We start from the raw sequence: 25846 nt of genomic DNA, 5'->3' as shown, positions 1-25846 counted from the left end.
CATTGTTCTCCCGAGATATTGTTTTTGGTATATGGTCTCAAAAGATAGATAATGAGGTATGGTTTGGCGTCTTTGCCCTGTGCATGTACAGTACATATATTGTACTTGTACAATTCAATGGAGAAAAATAAATCAAAGAGAAATTATTCAAATTTTTATTCATTTAAAAAAGGCATTCCTGGATTTGAAATATACTTCAAATAATTTCAAAAGGAAGGACAAAAATGGTGACATGAGGTGTTTCGTGCATTCACTTTCTAAACTGAACTGATTCATTCCAGTACTAATGCTTAAGCAAAACAAAACGCAGTGTTAGAAAAAAATAAGGCACAGGCTAAATTTGACAAGTAACCCAGTTGGAACCTTTCCAAACTCCCCAAAATGATTGAATAGTAATAACATGATTCAGAAAAGCAAAGTGGGGTTGGGTGGGCACCACATCAGAGGCTGTGGTCATGGCCGTGACAACACTGTTTCCATACACTGATTAAACATGCAGTGATCCACAAGTATGTAAACAAGCTTGTCGGCTAGACACTCGTCGAAAATAGTCTGGATATTCGGTTTCTCTTAATATATTTGATACATTTTCTAATCCCATTTTGAATGCATAATGTACGATCAACTATGCTGTCCATAGACAGCCATTTCCACTGTACCGTGTACTAAAACTTCACAGGGTACCAATTCATTATTTATAGTGTTTTCAAAGGCTATATATATTTGTAATTAATTGCACAATCTTCCCACAGGGGTCAGTGAAGTTGAGTTAAATTGCATAACAAAATTCTTTGCCATTTTATTAATATATTGATTAAAATGGAGAGCAACAATGTATGAAATGCACAACACACAGGTAACTAATCCAAGGCAAGTTCCAGTTCCATGAGGCCAGATAGTCAAAGATATTATGCATTTCAATGTATTCAAGAGGAACTTTTCAAACCACATGGGTTGCCAAATTCTATGGGGGTAAAAATATTACAGTATAATTTGCATAAAATGCAGTAGAAACAAAAAAAGGTTTTGCGTACATTTCCTTGTATTTATTTATAAAGTATGATGTATTACCATTATACTTTGGGTATTCTCCCAAGTTAAAAATCTATTTAACAATAAAAGAGATGGGGTCACAGTGGCACTGCAGAATGTGCAGCCAGGGGAATTGCGGTATAGCTTTAGTTTAGTTTACCAATCAGTCATCGATCACAGCCCCAAGTAGTACACAGTCAAGACCTAGGATGCTCAGAACACAACCTAAACTGTTCCTTGGCATGTTTCTGAAAGGTATTATTGAAAAAAATAATTAGCATATTCTGACCATGCCAAGCTGGGAAGGGGCCCTGAACATAAACCTGATTCTAGGCCAACCTCACAGAGCTCTCCAAGACAAAAAAGGGAGAGGGAGTTTAGTTTCACTTTAGTTGAGTTGAATTAAGATTATGGAGGCAAAAAATAACTCCAAAAAAAACCTATAACATAAGAAATTAAAATACAAATAAAACCCCCAGAAGAGGGCGAGGTGGCAAGTTGTCCCGATTATTTAACTCCATACGTCCTGCGAGTAGCGTCCCTTGGTCATCAGCTTCTTGATGTAGTCTGTGGCCTGCGTCCGCGTCAGGCCTCCCAACTCCTCCGTTATCTCGTAGAAGGCCGTCTGCACGTCCTTGGCCATGTTCTTCGCATCTCTGTGAAAGGGTTACGGAAATGTTTGCATCAGGTCAGAAGTGTTGCTGTTGTCAAGTTTCATTAATTTACTATAATTAAAAGGCCAAATATAAAAGCTACATGAATGATTAACTACAATTGAGATTTCATGTGTGCAAGGCAGGTGACACAATACAACATAAAAGCAGGTTAGCTGACTGAAGTCTTGAGCATAGAATGAGACGCAGCTTTTGACTCCTTGAACCAATCAGGATCACTTTCTGTTTACCCGCAGATGTAGATGTGAGCGTTTTGTGAGTGGACCAGCCTCCAGATGTCCTCCTTGTGGTTCCTCAGAAGATGCTGCACGTACACCTAAGGTTTGGAGAATAGGAGGAGACTGCGTTAACATGCACAGCATTCAAACAAGCAAGCACACGGAAAATTTTTTAACAATATATATTTGATGGGGAAAATAAAAATTATATATATATATCAGTGGCGGCTGGTGGTTTTTAAAGTGAGGGAGGAAGGACTGCGCGCTTGGTTGCCATTGGCCTCCTTGCACTGTTGGTGTATGGTGGCATAAGAATGTGAGACTGAAGTTGTATCAGGGTGTTTTGGTGAACTACCAAATAGTAGGGGGGGATAGTTATGGGAATAAAATAGATACAAAGCCACCGGGGGCATCACTGTAATTTGAAAGCTGGTGGGCGGCATGTCTTTGAAATGGACTACAAGGGCAGAAGGAAAGGATGCAAAGCCCATTAGTCAAATCAGGCCTACTCTTGATTTGTAAATGTAAATAAAAAAATCTGGGCCTATTTTTGCCCTCAATGACTGAAGTTATTGGTTGTTATTTAGCTATGTTTATTTTCAGTTACAATTGTTTAAAGAAAAGACTCAAGGTCAAGTGATGCCATTTAAAATGCATCACGCTCTAAATCAATCACCCTTTCCACAATATCAAACAGAACGGTCAGAGTAACAAACTAGTATAAGAACAAGAACATTATTTCAAACAACCTGATCTATAGGCATGGTGCCTAGCAAGGAAAGTCGGATAGCAGCACCAACGTGATCTTGACACTTGTCGTGGCATTTGGTTGCCCTAACAAGATTTTTCACATCAGTGAAACCACACAGTGAAACTCAAACAGCCCACGTTGGGAGATTGCCATTATTCATTAGCAAACAGGGAGGGCCAGCAATACAGTTGATTGCTAGTAATGCTACCATTAAGCCATGAGTACCTAGCAAACCATGTAGCACCCACAACACTGACGTTGCCATTACTTTTGTTAGAATGTTAGAATCTCGCTATCATTCAGATGATTTCACTTGCTTTGCGTCTCTTAGACTGAGCGGCAATGCAGAGCGGGTTTGTTATCGACTGCGTTGCCAGATTGGGCAGATTGCCAGCCCAATGATAATTTTTCCAGCCTAACGTGGTTAAAAGTAGCCCAATTGGGTGGGAAATCTGCACAATCTGGCAACACTGCTCACCAGCCAGGGATCCTGCTTATTGGTTCATAGCGCAACGCGAATAGATTTTTGCGCAAATTAGACCCCTCAAGGTCACAACCACTCAGAGGAGGACTTTCCTCCTCTCTCCCATTGAAACCCAGGTTATTCACCGGCCGCCAGTACTTTCAGGGAAATTAATGAGAGTCAATGAAGGCTGAGGGAGGAACGTCCTCCCTGAAGTAATTGTCAATAGGCGATAGGGGGTGCTAATGTCCCTTTACCCAGGGAAACGAACATTACATATTCAAAGGCATTAAAGTAGTCATATTTAAGGGCATTCATTCATTCATCATTACAGTAGTCTGGGCAATCTACATTTTTTATTCTCAAAAATGTTAAGGAGGATCTTCCTCCCTCTCCTCAATGGATAATCCTCCACTGATTATATATATATATATATATATATATATATATATATATATATATATATATATATATATATATATATATATATATATATATATAAACAGAAAAATGAAAAATAAGTTAAATCAACTATATTTAAACATTCAAATATAAATATGTACAAGCCAAAATATTGATATTTTAGATACTGTTGTCAGGGAGCAGTTCAGAGTGACTCTTACACTTCACAAGGTTTAGACAATAGGTGAGGGTCAAATAAAGTTCTAAATAGTGAACCAGAAATTGACAAAAAAACGTGTGGCGACAGACAAAGCCCTACCTTCTCCTCCTGGTCTCTTGAGAAGGCTACATGGAGACCAGTAAGAGCCTCCTTCTTCTTCGCCTCTTCCAGCTCTTCCTGGTAGATGAAGTCCTCATTCTCATGTCTGCAGCCAAAGAACATCACCGTCTCGCCAACTTCCTTCCCTTAACAGAGAGGAACAGAACGTCACAAAGTGCTAGTCCCAGTCGATGGTTGAATATAGAATTTCATGAACTATTAAAATGTAGCTTTTTCTTAGATCTAAAGCTTTACTTATTGTCTCGTGGGTTAAGGTTTTAAGTAGTCAATCAAGCGAGTGATAAGCTATGGTGACATTTCAATGTCTTTCCGTTTTACAACTCCAGCCCATTCAACTGTTAATCACCAGCAGCATATACTTTTAATTTGTTATTTATTGATTTATTTAAGGATTCTTGCACACGGGAAGGAAACAAGTTGCTAACAAGCATCATTGGGATCAATAAATTGAGCAAAAAATACGATAAAAACATGATACATAAATAACCAGGATGCAAAGGTAGCATATACAGTATCACATAGATTAATATAAGCTGTATGTGCCAGAACTTCAAAATTAGAGCGAAGCTATTTGCAGAACACACCGACTTTTGTGAAATCCGTACCCATGAAAGGAGCGCTGTTAACGGCCTCACTTATGATCTCAGCCTGGGGGGGCCAAGCCTCAGCGGATAGTGCCGTTATAAAGACTAGGTTCTAAAAAGCCTTTGCTTCACATTGTAAATAATATGTTGCCATGCAAGTAATTTGGCAGCAATATTTTCTGTTACGTACCTTATTGTGAGTAAGGTCAATTTAAAGATGATGATTTTAAAGCACGACTAGCATTAATTTTCTCTGTGCCGTCACCCCCCCCCCCCCCACTCGTGCTATAACATAGTAGGAATGCTGAACATGAGCTTAAAAACCATACCTTGCTCTTTGAGCCAGCCTCTCTCCTGGATGAAGCCCACGAAGGGGGCGATGCCAGTGCCGGGGCCCACCATTATGACCGGGTTGGTGGACTTGAAGGGCAGGCGGAACTGGGACTTGCGGATGAACATGGGCACGGTGGACTTGTGGCCGTTGTCCACCACCGACTTGTTCTTGAGCCAGGTGGTGGCCACTCCGTTGTGGACGCGGCCCGTCTTGGTCTCGTACTCCACTACCACGGCACAGATGTGGATGCTGTTGGGATGGATCTGGGGAGGCGGGCCAATCGTACAAACGTTAAGGTCCAAATACTTTGCCGCAGATTTTAGTCCGCCACCGATTAGTTATTAATTTCATGATCATGGTTGTTGTTTATCTTTGTTATTTTTGCCTCCTCAAATTCCATTTTGTTAAAGGTCCCATGGCATGCTACTTTATGGATGCTTTAATATAGATATTAGTAGGCCTCAATCACAGTATTTGAAGACGTTCCCGAAATTCAGCCGTGGTGCAGAATTACAGCCACTATGAGCCAGTCGCACATTGAGCTTTCCCCAAATGCGCCGTTTCGGTGTCTGTAGCTTTAATGCAAATAAGGAGGAGAGAGGTGAGTCAAGGAGGAGGGTGGGGGTGTGGCCCTGAGCAGCTTGCAGCCACGGTACCATGCGCTCTGTTTACAGTGGGTGTGTATCTTTAGCCGTGTTCTGTAAATATTCTAGAACACACGGGAGTCCTGGAGCTCTATATCTAAATAATATCATATTATACATAGATATCTATATCATATAATATATATTATCACGGCCAAAAGCTGTGTGAGCCTCCAGACGATATTATGAATCTCAAACGACTGCGTCAGGTTCTCCGACGTCTCTGGTTCTTCCACGTCGACATCAATCTGAAGTAGACTGAACCACGACATGGAGGAGAAAGGGATTGTTGCCCGAGGTTGTCTCCCGCCGGAGCCTCGCTGCCGAGGGACCACCGCCTCGGCAGCGGTCAGCGCTTAGGCACCACCGCCTCCTGCACCGCCGAGGCGGTGGTCCCTCGGCAGCGGCAAGCGGTGGTGGTTCGCGGCAACCGGCGGCATGTCTTCATTCCTTCTCAACCATGGCTGAGATAACCCCAACTACAGTCTCGTTGTGGAAATACAAGATACGTCAAAGAACCGACGTGTTATGCGCCATAACACCAACAGCAAACACTTGCGTTACAGTGCGTGTAAGCACACACACACACACACACACTGTGTGTGGCGCTCGCACGGTCGTGTCTCATTGGCGGGCCATATTCTCTAGGTGGGCAAGGCAGAGAAAGGGGATGAGCTTAGATCCTTTATGACGACATATGGGACCACATTCCAAATCAGCGCGCTTGAGCCTCCGTTTTTTCAAAGGCGAGCAGAACACCAAGTGCTCGTTTTACACCGAACGCAAGTTTTAGCCACTTGGGGACCATAGGCAGGCTAGGGGAACTCATATTTATGTTAGAAACCTCATAAAGTGAGATTTTCATGCCATGGGACCTTTAAAAAAGAATGTTCTGTATTATTGTGGCCATGAAAAAAACATTTGTGTTAATTATCATCATCCACAAGGTGCTTGTGAAACAATGTAGTGTGTCAGTGCGTGACTCATGTGTTACACAAACGTGTACATTCAAACTGGCATGAGGGTTAGGGTTAGGTGGGTGCAGACTTCCTGTGTAGACCACCTTTACCTTAGAAGAGGAGGCGATGGAGTAATAGCGCGCCTGGAGGCGTGGGAGCAGCTCACACAGGTGGTCAATGGGAGGCCGTAAGGAGGGCAGGTCCTCCAGGATGGCCAGGATGTTCCTGCAGGCGTCCAGCACCCAGCTCTGGTACAGTGCCTGAGGAACCACCGCACCAATGTTACCTTGAGCACTGCAACTCAGACCCTCACATCTGAGAGTCATATGATGAGCATATACACACACACCGCTCTGGATGATCTGGACGTCGTAAGCATGGAAAAAACATTTTGAATCTTGATTGGGTCTTGTATGTAAGTGGTAAGTAAAGGTACAGTAAATACCTTCCTTCTACTGTGATAACATAAATCCAGGTTGAAACATTGTACATAAGTCTCTAGAGTCACACAGACCTTGCCCTCCGGGGAGGAGGAGGCCATCTTGCGCATGTTCTCCTGGTCCTTTGGGTCAGAGGCGTACTGGGCCAGCTCGTACAGCACGTTGGTGCGGGGCGGGTGTGTGATGTCCAGGTAGTGGGTCAGAGCCGTGCGGTAGCTGGTAGGGCAGGGGAACGGATGCTTCTTGTTGGACTCCTCTGAAAAACAAATTGAATATTGATTATTTATAAGTGATTTATTTTTTTTTTCCAGGCAAGGCAGCCTTATATGTATATGTATTTTAAAAAGGACTGTTGATAAAATCCTTTTTAAACCATGAAAGCGGGTTTTCATAAGTAATATAATGAACTAAATTAATAACCAGAAGAATAGGCCTACACAATGATCACCATGAGGAATACCAGTCAACGAGTAAATTAATAAAGTAAATACTGCCCTTCTGAGCCGCTGGAGTAGATCCTTAACTTAGCACCCTTTACCCAGATTTCTGTCATGGTAATTTCCTTCATCTAGAATCAAGTTGATCTAGAATCTTATTTCTTTCGCAATAAAAGTCTAATTGATTCGTGAGAAAACAAAAGAGTCACACCCCTGTAAAACGCATATGAAAGCACGCAGCAAGGCTGAAACCTTACCCAAGGACACAACCTTACCCGAGGCCAAAGGGTGAGCCGTGACGCAGCCATAGACATGGGCTCTACTGCCGTGACAACCCTTATCTCCCTTATTAGACAACCATCAATTTGACTGTTTGTGTGTCCATATCTATGTGAGGGTCGGTTTGTGTCCTGTCTTTGCTGCCTGTGCATGGGAGTGCGTGCGTGTGTGAGTGTTCCGAGGGAGACGAGACACACACTAGCCGGACAATCCATGCTGTACCGTCAAGGTTGTTGAGGGAGATAACGGAGTCAAGGTCCACGCCGAGGATTTGCCCCAGCTTGATCACCAAGGCCGTGTCGTTGGTGGGGAAGACTGCCACGTGGTCTCCGGACTCATACCTGCGGAGGAGGGGGGGGGGGAGGAGGACGAGGACGTATTACACTTGCACCACTACATCCAAACAAGAGCTGGCAGACTGGTCTTAGAATCGGTGATTGGGGGAAACTTTGCCAAAAATGGACAGGTAGGGTCTTAACCTAATTCCTTAAAAATATAAAATAAGAAATAATAAGGGAGTTAATTTTTTTAATACAAATGCTATACAAAGATCTTGCCTTATGAAGGTAAAAACAACAACACCGGAAAGGAACTCAAAGATTACGTAAGGGATAATGCCCGACGAGGTGTCCATTATCAGGAATTAATGGACGACGTGGAGGCCTTTGAACCGCTCCGCGTCGGACGGTTGCCTCTGCGAAGTCCATTAATTCCTGATAATGGACACCTCGAAGGGCATTATCCCGCTTATACCATGGTCACTTGCCAAAGAAAATAAATTAAGACTATTCATTTATATTTTCATGCATTTTACAATCCAAATATAAAGTTTTTCACAAGCCATAACTTTGTTTCCCTGGTAACGCCTGAGGGTTTGACTAATACCTGGAACAATCATTACCCTCCCGTAAGGTTCTTATGCAACGGAAACGTTGTTCACTCCTCCAGTAAATAGGACAGACCTTAGCTACGACTTGGTAACGGGAGGTATTGTAGTCCGCTCAGGTATGAGCAAAAGAGCTAAAGTTATGCATTGTACATATTTATAATTCAAAATTCGTCCCAGCCTTCGTCCCAGATACTCTAGGGTCTATAGCATATAACCGCGTTGCCTGATTACAGTCTATTCGTTTTTCACAATTTACCAGCTCTAGTTTTGAAGATCGAATCACTGCGCCACTCGTTTCAATGGGAATCGCGGCGGTCTAAACTTTCAACATAAAGTGTACATATTTATAATTTGAAATTTGTCCCAGCCTTTATACCACAGATACTATAGGGTATATAAGCATATAACCGCGTTTTCTGATTACAGTTTAATGCATTTTTCACAAATTACCAGCTCTCGTTTTGAAGGCTGAACAGACAATTTGACTGGAACTACTTAGCAGGTGTCCGTATATCAGGGGTTAATGCACACCCTGCAGCCAATCAGAATCGAGTATTCCCCCAGACCATGGTATAATCAAAGAATAACCATGTGATAATTGCAACCCTTCAGTGTTTTTGTCAGGAATAACTAACTATTTTTGTGGTGGGTTAACCAATGTAAGTCGCTTTGGATAAAAGCGTCTGCTAAATGCCCTAATGGTAATTGTAATTGTAATTGGTGAACTTTATGTTGCCTGGTGAGGACCTTACCTGATCTTTGAGCCCGTAATGTCCAACTCAAGATGCATGAGATGCCGGCCGCCTGCCTTGTTCAGTTTGCGGTTAACCGTGACTGTGGCCAGGAAGGGATTCTTGGCATCAAAAGGCCTGTGAATGAGCAAACTCAGTAAGTTAGAAATCCCACTCGATAATATTGTTTCACTAGGAAAATCAAACACAAAATCACAATCATTTAGTTTGAATAGCATTCAAAATATCTTATGGGTATTTATTTAAAGTAAAGTAGCCAATTTGGAGAAACCAGGGTTGATTTTGAAAAGAAATCCCTTCATGCATCCCCCAATTGAGACTTCCTAATGCTTCGAAAATAAATGGTTCTTGGCCGCCGGCTAATTTGGGTCTGAAAGCAGATAAAAGAAATGGGTGTTTTCTTACGGTTTCTGGTTCTCAAAGCTCTTAATGCGACCGATCTCTCCAGAGTAAACCTTGTTCATGTTGAGGTCAGTGTGCTCCTTCAACTCGTACTGGCGGATGCTGGGAAGCAAAAAAGAACAATTAACAAAGCGCCAGAGATGGTTGGGTTGTGTTCATTTTTTGTGATCAATTCCTGGAAGATTTAAAAGTCATTTTCCATTTCTGTGGAATATAGTATTAAGGATGGAAACATTATGCTCCTGACTAGGACGTTTTCCTTCCTCTTCAAACAAGGCAGACCATCTTTTTTGTTTGCAGTACAATGTGGGTGTTGGTTTTAATGATGTATGGTTGGATGGAGAACCTGGAGTCATCTCCCAGGGCTTCCACGCCGAAATGCTCGCAGACGGCCGGCCAGAACTGCTCCCTCCATGAAACAAAGTCGTCTTCCAGACTGGAAAGCAGGGGAATAATATGTTTGATATCATCAGGGTACGGCCAGGAAGGGCACATCTAGCCAAAATAAACGTCTTAAATGGGGCTGGGTCCGGATAGCGAAGTTCTTATTGTCTTTTAGTGGTAGATGCCTTTAAAATGATCGCAATAAAAGGTTTGAAAAAGTAATCCAATATCTCCATTGTTTGGAATAGTATTTTATACCATAATTGTATGGGGGTAAACTATAAACCATTTGATTTGGAATTAACATGATCTTTATCATTGAAAATTAAAAGTAACCTCAGCTCCCAACCCTATTATTAGATAAAGTCAATTACCTAGATCGGAAGACAGGTTCCTGAAGGGTAATAAATTGAGCAATAAATCTTGTTGCAATACATGAGGGCCGACTCATTGCATGGCGAGGATGATTAATACTCGGTTCAACAAACTGAATGAAAACATTGTGACAAATCATAAGCCTCGGAACAATTACATCCATCATTGTTGTGTCCACCGGTGTAAAACTAAGTGATTCACACCAAGCGCTGTTAACTGACACATTTTACTTTTGGCTCACTGATGAAATGGAGAGAAAACAAGGAGACTCCCCTACTACTCCTACCTTTGGAAAAAGCAGTCATTAGTGAAAGCACATGTGGCCTTACTGGCTTGTGTCTAATTCATTAGCCTCTTCTTTGATGTTTAGTGCCCTGTTGAGATCACTAAACATTACAGACATTTTAAAGCAACAACATTTGTCCTACACATTATCAAATATAAAACACTGCAGAGTTCCTTACTTGGCGTCGTCGTCTCCCATGCCGAGGTCAAAGATTCGCTTGGCCCCCAGTTCTTCTAGTCTTTTGTCCACATAGGCTCCCATGGCATTGTAGTGTTCGTACGTCTTGTTGCCCAAGCCAAACACCTAGAAACATTAAGGGGAGGTCAGTGACACATTCAAGAACTAATTCACAGTGCATTTTGTTTGTTAATCCGGTCCAATAGTTACATTTAAAGGCCATCACAGCTTTGGTGGTTTATAACTTTATTTTATTGGAGCAGTTAAATTGGTAATAGTCTTTGCCTCATTCCAAGGACCCCTTTAGATGAATTCACCGTTCCCAACCTATGTTTGTGAAGACCCAGTGCTGGACACCTCATGTTAACGTCTACACCAGGGGGCAGTATAGCATTTGACGGTACATATACATGAACCTAAGTAACCGAGTCAGCTCCATTGAAAATAAGTTGAAAATACAGTGTTTTGATTACACCAGGTGGAATCATTATATGCTTGAGTCCGGCTGGTCGAAAACCAATGCCTGTTCCCTTCTCGACCAATCACTGGTTACTTTACACGTTCTTGCGTGGGCGACACATTGTTAGCTCTGACAGGACTGTAAGCGGAGGTCAGCGACCGGCAAAGGTAGCATGTAAGTTCTCCAAGTCGCAATGCAGATGTTTGCATTTATATGCAGGACACACTCACAACTCACAGCTGTGTCCAATGTGCTTGAGCTGCTAAGAACTCTTGGACCACAGGGTGGAGGACACAAATCACTTTCTTCAACGTTTTGTTTTCATACATAACAAACCCATTAAAAATATGTTATAGGGCTACTATAGGGCTATGTTATAGGGCTGAGAAATAGACTAGCGATGAATTATAACTTTCATCAAACATTTATATGGTTGTTATTTTATGTAGATTCTTCTTCATCTCCATTACACGCTGGGGGTCAATTTGACTTGACTCGAATTTTGTTCAGAGACAAGCCTTTGTAAGCATGGGTCAGCCTGGGTAGACTGGAGGTAAGATTGTGAGATTTTGGCGTTTTGTGGTGGCTGTGATTTATATGATTGGTACAATAATGTGAGAAATGACAGGTATAACTCACTGTGAAGTTGACCCCGGAAAGGTCTTCCTCGCCATTCTCCTGCAGCCAGTCATAGAAGTCCTGGGCATTATCAGTGGGATCTCCTTCTCCGTAGGTGGCCATGCAGAATATAGCCAGTGAGTTCTCAATCTCAGAGAGGCGAGATAACTCAGCCTGTGTTTTAGAGCAAGTTAAGGACAGTTCAGGGCAAAGAATACCGGGTTTAACTTCTCTCTAGATTGGCATTTTTAAATATTTTGAAGTAAAAAGGAAACACACTATTTGGTAACAATCATTAACAAAATGCATAATAAAACTTCGACCTATTACAAAGAAATCTAGCCGAAGATCGAAGTCGAACAAAAAGGGTCTCATTCAAAGTACATCATGCGACGTATACATCTACAATCTCAGCATCAATTTCTATGGTTGCCAATCTCATAAATAATAATGTAGAGTGTTGTTATGTCTTGTAAGCGCGTGACATTCTAAAAATGGACAACTATCTACAACCAAAACATTGTTTACAAAAGGAAGCCCTCCACATAGCACCACCATGCATTTCCCAGTATTGAGCCCTTCAGATTCCTTTTCCCATGACAAAATTACAAAACACTCTCTGGCAGCTATCTGGCTGAAATGCAGCCAACTGAGCAATCAAGAATACTTGAACTAGTAGCCCAGTTATTTTATACATCGACTCCCAGCTTGGTGGGTTGTTTGGAGTGTTGCTCCAGAGGTTGTGAATTACCATGTCATATTCCTCCGGGTCGGCAGCCATTCCTTTCATGCCGTAGCGCTGAGCGTCTTTGGAAAGCCTGTTGGCAAACTCCTCTGCTGTTCCCGTCTGGGAGCCGTAGAACACAATGATGTTCTTGCCCTGGAAACCATTCAAAAGACAATATCTTAACAAATAAACAAATCCAGGCAAACTCATGCCAGAGCAATTAGGCTTGCGGCTTGAGCGAAGTACTTAAATGCTCCAACACATTGTTGGGAGAATGTGCCTTCTATGGCGAATACCATTTGAAGACATAAGATAAGGTTCCTGCACAGTATTAATCGTAGAAACAAATTGTCCTAAACATTGGACAACACACGGGATTTGCTTCCTTCCAAAGTATATCTAGAGCCATTGTAAACCATTATAGCTGATCAAAAGAAGTTACTGTTGCATATGAACAACAAAACATGAATGGACCAAAGCGATCCATGAGTTAGACTCTACAGTCATTAGCTAGGCTCGTCTCGCAAGCCTCATGATATCCAAAGTATTTGCGGAAAAACCACAAGAACTCACTCCAAAATGAAGTAATTGCTCAAAGCGAACTTGAAAACAGAAGATCCCTTGAGCTATGGTAACCATTCCAATCCTTACCAGCCTTGCATTAAGAAATTAATCATCAATTGAGCGGCCGTTAGCAAAAGACCCAGAGATAACTCACCGTTTTCTTCATCTTTTCAACAAAACTAGTTTCTCTTGTGCTGGTGGCGGTTCTGGATGAAAGATAAGAGGAGAACAATCAATTATGTAAAACTAATGCAAAACTTTAATGTTGCATTTGGAATCTGCCCTAATGAAAAATGACACATAAGACAATGGTCTTCATTTGTGGAAGTATTAAAAGCAGCTTTTATTGTTAAATTCCTCCTCCTCTGAGCCTCCGGGAGGCCCATGTATTGTTCTGTTTACGACAAGCTGGTTACGCTGGTTACGCCCAAAATGCTTTATATGCTCAGCCATATGGTTTCCCCAGCAGAACTACAACATAAACAGAAGTAAAGCACCAAGACACAGGCCCTGTGGAATGAGAGCAGTACACTTGGATTGGAACTTTGACCCGAATACCGGTATACATGTTTAGTTTCAAGACAAACAACAGTGGTGGGGGGGGCACCATAACATCTTAAGTGGTGCGTTGGGAATGACTAAGAGCTTTGTGTTGACAGTTCGTCATTCTCCACCATGCAGTCGGATGGGGAGAAAGACAACACGAGCAGACACGCTGCAGTGTCTAAGTACAGCATGGACTTTCAGGTTTTTTTGTCTGTGTAGCGCAGCAGCATAGGCAACAAACTCTGTGACGTTGACCTATCCCGAGTCCACAGCTCTGTGACACGGTAAAGGCGTTTCCATCTGGAGTATCCCCACACCAACCCGCCATGAAATCAACTGTCAGCCAAAGCCGTCCTGAATTACCCTCACATCAAATATTTTAAAATGCTTTTACCATTTTCCCAACTGAAACAAGAGGTTTACAAGTATATGGATTGTGCTTTTTAAAACTTTAAAACGTTCTAACATGTTTTTATTTTTTACCATAAATGAATACATACAGCTGCATAGCTTCCACACTCGGATCACCTCAAAAATAGAATAAAATGTTTTTTTTGTTGTCAAACATAAAAGTTTGCCCTTGGGGCGAACCGGTAAAATTCCAATTGACTAGTCCGACTTCTATAGCTCTTAACTGGCTTCACATGTCAGGCAAAAACATAGAAAAACACCCATCAACAAACTGGCTACAATTCCTGCTCATTTGATTTGAAGGTGTTTGAGAGGAGTGATGAAGCACAATGGCGTACATAGACTTCTGGGGGTCTCCGTCTTATGTCCTCATCTAGGTTTTACCCAGGATTTCATTTATGGATGGGATCAGATCAAACGACAGAGGCAAATCGGGATAAAGAGAGTTGCTGGACACATCCATTATCTCACAAAATAAAAGGCACTGCCTCTGTTTTTACCATCAAAGGACTAAGTGGACAGCTGCACTTCCCTATGCAATGCAAAGAAGAAAGGGCGGAACCAAATAAGCTCGAGTCTGGTGGCAAAGGTGCTTTTTGCTAGCAAGTATTTTGTATAGACACCAAGGGCAAAAAACAGACCTCTTCGGTTTTGCCAGGAGATCAGAGATACTCTAGTAACCTCGCCATGCTGAACCAACAAACTAAATAAACAACACAAAAAAAAGGATCTGACTTAAACTCTCCAGAGTGATTTGGGTTCAATATAGTTCAAAACTGATGGATTGACCTCAGAAAAATGTGTAATCCAATAAAATCACCTTGAATGTACCTTAGCCTGTAGTACTTTCAGCTCGTGAACAACATTATCACAGAAGCAGTAGTATTTTGATAGTAACAAGATAGAAAATAGCCTGAAAGCTGAAAAGATAATTGTGGCCACATGCCATGATAGAAAATAAAGTAAGTAGTATGCTTAACTCTGAATGGCAATTTAACCTTAAACTCATTTGCACAACTCATCCAACAATGTACAGCTTGTACAATAATGTCCAACTCAAAACAACAACAACCACCAAAGAGTCGGTTAACAGGGTTAGATAAACAGAAGAGGGGGGTCACGGCCCCAACAGACTTGTACTAACCTCTCAGCAGCATCCCTCCTGTCTTCGGGCAGGGAGAAGACACAGCCCATGGCCTGTAGTGTTTAACCACCAACCCGGCTGGAGGGCCACCAAGAACCACCACCACCACCACCACCACCACCACCCTCACACTCAGATTTAGATGAGGTGGGAAGACAACACACGGGCAGAGGAGAATTAACCCAGTCCAGTAGGGCGATAGGCATCAGCACGTCCTGCTACGCGTCTCCCTGCAGCCACCTGAGAACCAACCCCTCCGCCGCAGATCTGAACTCCTGTTCTCTCGAGCCCCGTGGTGCTTGTTCCTCACACAGACCAAAGCTTCCCTCCGCTACACACACGCGCGGCCAGGCACGCACACACAGCGGTCTGCGAGCCCCGTCAATGTCTGGCAACCGCCACGGACACAATGGTGGGAAACTGACTTCCCCGTAGAGAAAAAAGAAAAGGAAAACATCTCGCAAGGCTGCGGACTCACACAAACACACACTGAAACACTCAGGGGCTTAAAAAATGCCTTCCTCAACATGCCCGCCCCCTTTCCTCTCCAATCTGAAAGGTGTTAGGAACACGAGAACTTGCAGGCGATCCATTGTGCGCGCTTAAGGAGAGTGATCAGAGCACAGCTCCTCCGGTGGACCAGCGGAGGGGGAAAGAGCTGTGAATGGAAGGGCTTTTGGACGTGACCCCCACCCCCTTCCCAAAGGAGGAGAGAGAGACCCAGAGTGAGGGTGAGAGAGAGAGAGAGAGAGAGAGAGAGAGAGAGAGAGAGAGAGAGAGAGAGAGAGAGAGAGAGAGAGAGAGAGAGAGAGAGAGAGAGAGAGAGAGAGAGAGAGAGAGAGAGAGAGAGAGAGAGAGAGAGAGAGAGACACACACACACAAACAGAGACAGAGACAGGGAGGGAAAGACCAAGAGCAAAAGACAGAGAGAGAATGTCATTACTATGGCAACCTCATTTATCATAAAAGGATTCCATTTGTGACAGTATCCTACACCAATGGCACAGCAGCCAACCCTTCACATAGCAAAAAAAGAAAAGGGGGGGGGGGGGGGGGGAGGAGTGGGGTAAAGAAAATTGTAGGGGGGAAAAAAAATCCCTACAAAGTAACTGGGGGGAAAAGAAAGGACTGCTTGTCTTGTGCCTCAACTTTCCACCTTTGGAGAGGACTGACAAAGGAGGCCTGGCCAGCGCTCTCCACATGCTCTCTGGGGAGCGTTCCAAACGGGCCTGGAAGCAAAAAACAAAAGCCTGCACAGGAAAGACGCGGAAGCCCACGCCCCCGTCGTAACAGTTAGGTAACCAATGCTTCCACTGAGGGGAGGGGACATCGCTCATCCAGCGTGGAGCTCCCTGCACGCCTGCCTTCCACAGACTCTTTCCCAGAGTTGAACACGGCACTCCCCAGTCACTGCCCCCCATGTCCACCCGTCCCCAGCCTCCATGACTGACAGACAGCCAGATAACTATGCTCGCCATCGGTAAACCGTGTGTGCTGCTGCTGCCTGCACAAGGCTTCAGGCCAGCGGGCAACAAAACAGAAAAGCCACTAGCTCTTATATTGTGGTTTTAGGGGAGAGACTGCGCGGTGATCAGTGTACTGCCAAGGGTAAAACCCAAACAAGCCTCCATGCAACCACTGATCAGATAATGAGGAGAGAGCACGGGGGGGACCCCTTCTATTTTTTTAACCCTGTAAACTGACTTTGTTTGGTTGTTGTTGTTCAGTGAGTTGAGCCAAAGTTGATGAGGTGAAGGGGTTTCAATGCAAGGTTGTCCATGAAGGTTCATTGTATTTCCTTGGACAATTTAGGTTTGCAGTATGCGCACGACACATGACAAAAACACGACACTGACTTTTTTGTTTGCCTTGGTTCAATACATGAGTTTAACATGACTTCCTTAGTGTGCAAACAGGGAGCCTAAATAAATGTACAAATGAGTAATAGATAATAGGAGAGGAAACAAAGGTCACACGGCAAGTATTTTTGAATATCTTTGGCAATGACCTCTCACACACTTGTCTCTAAGAGATTGTTTTATAATGGCTTTTTAACCAGCCACAGGCTCATTTAGAAAACCAAGCAAGACATGCAACCAGCAAACACGATAGCAAGAGGAATGTATGCAATAGAATTGTCTTAGAGTTATTCCTTTTCTGATTGTGTAATCCTTACCAAAATACAGCCCAAGCGTGTGTCTACGTGCAGGAAGCAAAATAGTTTGCCTTTAGTAAAAATTGTAAAACCTTTGTCAGCAATTTGCTTTACAACTAAACGACAGGGGATGGGTGATTGGTTCCTTGCCAGGCATTTCATAAATTCTTGCTTGGTCTATGCTGTAAAGATATAATACCTCATTAATGTATTTGCTAATGGCTTGAAATACCAACAAACGGTTAAACCAATGGCATCATTGTTTTTTTTTATGGTGAAAGAATAGGATCGGGTGGGGGTGAATAATGCAAGGCTACGGAAGTTTTCAGATGTTGAATGGTAACTATTAACTCAAACTCTAAACTCTAATCTAGAAAGCCAGGAAGACATCCGAGGTGAAGATGAATCCTTGCAGAAATTGCAGGAATCTTATTTGCATTCTTTTTGCCAATAGCAGACTGGTGGAAGTTATGAATACATTCTGCCAGCCATCAAACACAATTTGGCAAAAGATGGTTGCCACTATCGCAAACTTTTTCAGGATTCATGATAAATAATAACTACATTTATATAGATGATTCTAAAATAAAATACATATCAACAAACATATCAAATACATAATTTCTAAAATGGAATAAAATTCATATACTCACAGAGTGTCGAGCTTCTTGAATTCAGGGATTGGCTCGGGTTTCTTGCGGGACATGAACCAATAGATGACAATTCCAGCAATGAGCGTGAAGAGGAACAGGTCTAGATTGCTTATAAGGGGCTCCTCTTCGGTCGCCATGGACTCTGGATGGGTGGCATCTGTATCCACACCCGCCATGTCTGCACTCTACAGAGGGGAGAAAGAGAGCCCCAAACAGACCTTTTAACAACATGTCATGAAACACATTGCTCAAAGACCAGTGATTGGTGGGAAACTAATGACTTCCATTCAAACATAAGATGGAGAGGAATCGAGACGCACGACGACACACTATGGTAATGATTTTGGGGGGGGGGCAATGAAATCAATCTATCTATATATCTAGATTTATTTTGCGACTATTGATTGTGAGAAGATATTAGATTCGACTTTTGTGTGTATAATATATGGGTATAATGTTGGGTTCAATTACAGGGCCATAATCGTTTTTTAAATGAACGTGGCTGAGGAGAAAAGAAGACTGTTGATGTCCAAATCCTATAGGCAAACACATTATAGCGCCATCTGTAGGACAATACCATTCATTCTCTGCAACCAAAGCTAAATTGAAAGTTCTGCAAATAGCATTTTTGCAAAGATCCATGTTAGCACTCAGATAAAAATATGCCGATCTTTGAGGAGCTGCCTGCCTTTAGACTTCTACGTTATGTTAACGCATACATGAGGGAGCAGTAGTGTTTCCGACACCAAATGTACATGAAATAGGCTGAATCTGTAACATTGAGTAGTTGGAAAACCAGTATATCAATGGGAAAAATCTTTGAAATGTTCTTAAATTAATGAGTGTAATTAAAATAGAAGTTACTTTTAGATTTTTAGCATAAAAAAATACTTGTTGTAAGTTGTTGCCATTCAATAAAATATACAAAAAATACATTATTCTGCAATCTGAGAACCAATGTAGTTTAATATTTACACTTTGCGGCAAAAATGAATGAAAATTAAGGAACTATACTCCAATGCAGAACACGCTAAACTCCTTATTCAGTTTGACTAAATACAATGAAACATTTTTTTTCACCCTGCCCTCAGAAAGGTCTGATCTATCATACCATAAGCAAGCAATTTGGCTCTACCACTCCCATCAGTGTTCAGAAATGGATGCGTACACGTGCTGAATGGGTCACCTACAATGTGTAGTCATAGTTCATGTTCTTTATTTAGTCATATGCACAACAAAACATGCAGTAGCAGTCGTTGCTCGCAATGAAATTCAAGTTTTCCAAGCTTATACCTCGACGCAGCATGAACAAACAAATGTTACAGGTGGAACTGGATATCAGCAGATGTAAACCCAAACATGTTTCAGGCTGGATGCCTGCATAAATGCATCCACACGACTCAGCGGAGGAACGGTCTTCTACTGTGCTACTCATGAATGAATTACTACCCTCCGGCAAAGGCATCAGCAAAAACAAATTACCAAGTAACTACAGGAAAATATAAAGATTGGCCAGAATTCTACTAGCTGTCACTTTCTTAATTAAATGGCTTTTCATTGTAAAACTATGATCCTCATACAAATCCTGACCATATTATGTAAAACATCTAATCTCACAAATTATCTCTAGGACAATGAATCATTTTCAAGATCAATTTGTTGTTGCAAAATCGCAGTCATGCCAACTACCCTCAGGGACTTCCCTAGGGTCAAGCTGCCAGCAAAGTCTACTGTGTTGTGTGTATGTGCATAACTTTGATATAGAAGAGCACGTTATGGTGAGAAATAGAGGGATCCCTGTTTCCTAAATGATTATCAGGTTTCTAAAGCACTTGGTTTCCAATACAATCTTCAATGGTCAAGTGTGTTGAAAGCTAGTGTGTTGCCATCTAGATAGAGGGACACCTTAAACAACTTGTTTGATTATTGTATGGTCGCCTTTTACTTATCAGCTAGCGGCATAGGTCATGATCACATGCTTCCCTTTGACAACTCTTTATTGGCCATACTCAAGACTGTTGAGAATTAGGCAATACAATGTTCAACTTTTAATTTGATAAAAAAAAACACATTAACCATTACCTTTAACTAAATACCACATTTTGTCTGACTATATTAGAACAGAACAGTGGACAAAAAAACAACAACTGTACTACCAAGCACCATGAATGTGAACTCAGAGTTGGCCAGAACAACAGGGTTCAGGTAACATCTAGGCTTGCAAGGCTTGCTTAGGCCCTTCTCCCTGAGCGTCAGGACCTAGCAACAGGAAAGCAGCTTGCTCTGATAAAGAGGAAAAGGTTGGAGAGCCAAGCCTAACCCTAGTGTAGACAGTTAAGCGCATACAATCTCCCACGGATTCACTTAAAGACATCAACGCTTATTTGGAGGTGTGATTAACTAAATACATAACCTCATTGCATCCATAACAATTGTAATAAGTAGTGACGTCAATATTATCCAATAGGCAAGTATATTTGCAAGTTATATTAGTAGCAAACCTATCGACATAGTCAAACCAACATGTTGGAAACTGGTTGGACATTATGTTAATTACCCTATCTTGATAGAATACTGCAAAGCAATGTGTCAGTTTAATAATCATCATAATTTGGCATTTCAAAAAAATTAAAATGACAGTTCCACAGTTTTGCTCTTGATTAAAACGCAAATAGACGAGTAGCAGATAATTTTGCACTCTGAGCTCTATGGCCTAGCCTTTACCCTATGAGGCGAATATGGCTATGAATGAAAATGAACTACACTCTAATGCAGAAGACGATAAACAGTTATATACATTTCCCTGACCAATAACTTATGTGAAAGGCAAAATCTTCAATGCAGTTCGTGTATTCTGAACATTCTAGGTTATTTCAGATTTTGAACCCTGGCATATAAATAAGGATTTACCAATCGTTTTTTTTAAACACGGTCTGATGAATGGGATACATGATGTCTAAGAGATTTAACAAACGAAGGGCCCCGACTGTGTCGAGTCAGCGTAACTAAGGTTCAGCACCGACTAAACACAACTAAGTAAAAGTGTATCCACCGAAGATCAATTTGGTTGCGACACTTGTGTTTCACTGCAATGATGAGCCCAAAATAAATGTCCCACATGTCGCTAAATGCCAGTGATCAACAGCAGCACCTCGTTATATCTCTGAATAACGTTATAGAGGTAGTATTGCGAGCCAGCTCTTACAGCCTTGGAATGCTAACGTGAATTGCAATGAAATGGTTTACTTCAGAAATTATCGTGGCAAATTATGTAATGGTTTTTTTTCAAATGTACATATAAACCTAGAGAATAACAGAAATGCAGCAACGCGCCATACTAAATAATTGTGTTATAACTTCAGGATAACGCTTACCTTGGCGTCTTCTGTAACAAGCACTGCTCACAATGCGGAAGAAAACTTTACGCCATCCAGGACCGTACCAACCTGATGTTTAGGAGGGGTGTACCATAGAAAAGCGTCTACAAGCTTTACTCGACACGACATTTAAACTTTTATTTATATAGATGTACATTTACAAGAATTTTAACGAAGATGATATCCTGGCGTTCATGTGAAGTTTTGTTCGTTCATCATATATCATTCTCAAAAGTTTGTAGAAATTGAGTGATCGAACCATTACCTAATTGCAACGTGCCTTACGTGAGCATAGGTCAGGGTTATGCAACGAAGCTAAAATAACAGACTCATTGAAGGCGTCCTGACTTAAGAGAAGCATATAATATGAAGGTTACGTGATGTCAGGTACGCATGCATAATACAGACAAAATAATATGAATAAATGAACGATTTAACTCACAAGAAAAAACGCAACTTTATTATTCCGAATCGGCATTTGTATACAGGGACTAAGGAGATACAGCTGAGGGAAATACAGTGAACAGAGAGCATTATACTTGAGTTATCAAACAAACTAGATACAACGAAATAAAATATCTGTAGGGGTAGTCTCGTCGTTTTGGTGTTGAAGGATCGAAGGCTGCCCCTTAATGACGTTGATTAAAAAAGTAGAGTAAAAAATAAGTAATTATAATACAATTGTAAAAGTGTTCAAAATAGTTAAATGTAAGAAAGTAAAATGTACACAAGGATAAATAGGCCGAATCTCTCTCTGGGCTTTAACCCTGTCCACTTTTTATTTTATTATATATATATTAAATAGAGAGAGAGAAAGAGATTATGTTATTTTAGTGAAAATAATTGGAATTCATATAAATAAAACTATTTGTTTAGTTAAACATTAAGCTAATACAAATATACCCTCCCATAAACCTTAACTCTCATCTTTTAATAAATGAACATTTTGATTCAATACAACTGATTAAAGGACAGCAGACCATCAGAGTAATCACAATATCTGTGTGATGATTTTCATTGTGCATCATTGATTCTTGGCCTTTGTCTCGTTCTTGCTCTTGATTTTGTGGCGTACTACGGCTACAGTTGTGAAGAAATTCCCCGTAAAGAGAATAAGGAAGCAGAGACCACACGCCAAGACCTTGATATGATGAAACCATGAGATGAAGATTGCATCGTTAAATATTAAGTGAACTTGGTTTATGTTTTAAAGGACAAAGCAGACAAAAAGTAACCATCAAATGCATTTAATATAATTATTCATATTATTATTGGTTCTTCTGGTTGTACTGCTTGGATACATAAAGGTAATGTAAGACATGGTACACTGACCTGCCATTCCTTACAGTCTGGGAGCTTAGCCATCCCGAAGAGTGAGAGGCTATTGAAAAGCTGCCAGAACTGTGACACAAACACACACACACACACACACACACACACACACACACACACACACACACACACACACACACACAGTTAGTAGCGAGACCACATCAGGTATTCTGTGTCCTGTGGTCTAAAACATGACAAGGAATCCTATTTCGTGAGCTAAGCATTTTGTTATGACTGGGCATGATTCAGCAACATTTGTCAGAGCTGTGAACTGTTGGCTTTCATCATCACATACTCACATGCCCGAAAAACAGGAAGGGCAAGAGGAACGTCAGTCCTCGCCACATCCATGACTGAAATCCCTCTGAAATAGCATTTACACAAACATGTTTCACACAGAGTTCAGGGGAATGCTCGGTTATTCTTCATGGCATGAAAAATGTTTGTGGTTTCTAATGGGGGTCTCACCCATAGTGAGGTCCATGTTGTGTCTTTCTCCCAGTGCTCGTAGTCTATACAGACAGCCACTCTGATAGTAGCATTGGAGACACTGGACAAAACCTGTGGAGACCATGAAAAAGAAAGGTGATTTTTGGGGCTTTTGGGATTTTAATTTTGCATGAAACCATGTTGTGGTGTTCTTTTTGATTGTGAGTGTATGACATGGTGAATTGGGCCCTTACTCTGATACAGACTGTAGGCAATAAATTGGTTCCTGAAAACTTTGTACAGATGTCCATCCGGCCTTAAAAAGAAGAAGACGAGGAATGAATGGAGTCATGCGATTGTAATGCCATTGATAAAGTACTATTATTGAGGGACAAACTGTTCCGGCTAGAGTCAGTGTCACTTTACACCAGATCTTTTGAGATTAATGCCTTACCAAGTCAGCATTACTCCTGACAGGAAAGTAGAGATGTAGTGATGGAACACCCACCAGCCTTTGATTCTGTTATGAATTATACATACAAGAAGTAAATCAGTGGTGTGAGCTGTGTGGAATGCAGGCATGTGATGCAGTTCAAATGTTTTCGGTTAACATGTTTTTCCTCCTGCTTTTATTTGGAATCCTACTGACCTGGATCCGTTGGTAATGAGAACGCTCTCTCGGACTGTTAGTGTACAGTAGTACCACACCAAGAGAAAGTTGAGGATTGCATCAACAAATCTAGTGTTGTGGACAGACACAAATATAAATCACACACACATACACACACACACACACACATACACACACACACACACACACACACACACACACACATTCAACTCAGAGTGCTTGCCTGTTAACCGACTCGCCCTGAAAGACGTGGCTAGGCAGAAACTAAAGGCATCAAGGCTATAGCTTACCGGAAGTTGATGAAGAAGTAGCAAATGAAGGAAAATACAAGCAGTATCACCGTGAGGCACAGTTTGAACTTTTCATACTCATCCTTGTAGGCAAATCTGAAAGGAAAAGCAAGAATTTAACAAAATAAGAGAATTAATCATTTACGTTAACATTTAAGGCATTTAGCAGAGGCTTTTATCCAAAGCAAAGTACATTTTTCAGAAGAAAATCACAAGGACAAAGTAATCTATTGTTAATGGGCTGATTTCTATCTTATCTGTCCTGGTAAATGGTATTGAATTTTGTGTATCAAGTAGTCACACCTAACACAAGATGAGGGCAAGTTTGTTTCTAGTATCTACATAACAGAGAATAGCTATTAATGATTAAAACAATAATTATTATACTCAAATCTTTTATTATAGGGAGTAATAATTTTAACTTAGTGCTTACTTTGCCTGCTTGCTGAGAAGAGTCACGTTCACACTTCCCAGGACCAAATTTAGATAAATCCTATAATATAAAATGGCAAATTGAACAGGACATTTCTGATATTTGCTTAAGGTCAGGGACTCTTATTGTCCAGCATTTAAACAAAGAATACAATCTTAACCCATTTTTCTTGGGAAGAAATGATCCCATTTCCAAGAAAAGATTTGGTCTTGTCTTGATTTTTCCATTCATATCCTCAATGGATTTGGCTTCTTCCGCTGTAAGGTCTTTGCTGCATCTGGTAGAAAGGAACACAAATTGAAAAGATGCTGAAACATGATATTATTATATATAGGATAATTGTTACTGTAATGGAATGTAATTGCATTCGTTAACATCTTCGTGTTGTAGTATTTGTTGTATGAGAAAAATTGTGTGGTGTGTGTTTGTGTGTGTGTGTGTGTGTGTGTGCGTGTGTGTGTGTGTGTGGGGGGGGGGGGATCGTGTGTGTGTCTCTGTGTGGGTTTGTGTGTACAACATCCACCTCTTGATTGACTGGGTCATCTCCTTTAATCGTCGCCGCTGATCGGAGATGGAGGCAGAGCAGCTACTCTGCAGCTTTGAGATCTCATCTAGTTTCTTCAGGTAGATCTTGTATGTATCCTGGATAACAAGTTGAAGGACATAGCATTTCTCAGCAAAATACAGACCTCAAACAGTATTGTATGGGTGTATATTCATCGCATTTATGTTGACACAACATAAAATACTGTATTATATAAAACACAATAACATTGAGATTTACACACTGTAAAATAACATAATATATCTATATCATTACAGATATGAAACAGTGACACTGTTATAGCATATATAACAGTGAGTATATATAATATCATACCATTTAATATATCAATAATACCGTTGATCCATTCCTACCTGAATGTTCTGATACTGCTCGTCCACACATTTCCACTCCTCAAGGATCGCTGGTAAGCTCTGAGACATTTTGTTTGTTTACCTGAAACTGTAAGGCTTGTAACCACCTAGAGAAGAAGACTATACCTCAAGACCTAATCGTATGCATTCTGATCAATATACAGTTAAAAGTTAAATGGAATATATCTTTCAGGGTGTTAAATCCAACTTTATGTTTAGGTTTATTGCTGTTGCAATGGACTTTGACTTGTGATTGATGTTGACGTGGACATGGTTCTGCTGGAATACGCCCTTTTCACTTTGTCCCTCACAATCAGGATCAGGAGTAGGTGAGTC

The 25846-nt window shown here is 41.3% G+C and overlaps 2 protein-coding genes across 3 annotated transcripts; both read right to left on the bottom strand.

Moving 5' to 3' along the window:
- Positions 1-154: 154 nt before the first annotated feature.
- On the bottom strand, positions 155-21520 carry porb (P450 (cytochrome) oxidoreductase b). 2 transcript variants are annotated; one of them, XM_079731318.1, is made up of 16 exons: positions 21475-21520; positions 18101-18285; positions 13346-13397; positions 12652-12780; positions 11922-12074; positions 10824-10948; positions 9947-10036; positions 9604-9702; positions 9199-9315; positions 7780-7898; positions 6916-7097; positions 6512-6661; positions 4794-5061; positions 3860-4005; positions 1937-2022; positions 155-1688 (listed from the first exon to the last, which is right to left on the bottom strand). In XM_079731318.1, exons 2-16 carry the CDS (start codon positions 18274-18276, stop codon positions 1544-1546), a joined length of 2037 nt encoding a protein of 678 aa, XP_079587444.1. In that variant the 5' UTR covers positions 18277-18285; positions 21475-21520; the 3' UTR covers positions 155-1543. The 2 variants fall into 2 exon arrangements, with proteins under 2 accessions (XP_079587444.1, XP_079587445.1); XM_079731319.1 differs by lacking the exons at positions 18101-18285; positions 21475-21520 and adding an exon at positions 15293-15802.
- Positions 21521-22501: 981 nt separating this feature from the next.
- Positions 22502-25579, bottom strand: tmem120ab (transmembrane protein 120Ab; the record flags this gene model as incomplete). Its single annotated transcript, XM_079731746.1, has 12 exons — positions 22502-22618; positions 22810-22878; positions 23109-23173; positions 23278-23370; positions 23493-23554; positions 23693-23758; positions 23888-23977; positions 24160-24255; positions 24593-24652; positions 24753-24869; positions 25116-25234; positions 25511-25579. The coding sequence occupies 12 exons, from the start codon at positions 25577-25579 to the stop codon at positions 22502-22504; spliced, it is 1023 nt and encodes a 340-aa protein (XP_079587872.1).
- Between the last annotated feature and the right edge of the window lie 267 nt (positions 25580-25846).

This window comes from Pollachius pollachius, assembly GCF_949987615.1.
Source record: "Pollachius pollachius genome assembly, chromosome: 3".
NCBI classification, from domain to species: Eukaryota; Metazoa; Chordata; class Actinopteri; order Gadiformes; family Gadidae; genus Pollachius; species Pollachius pollachius.
This window is presented reverse-complemented; position numbering and strand designations above follow the sequence as displayed.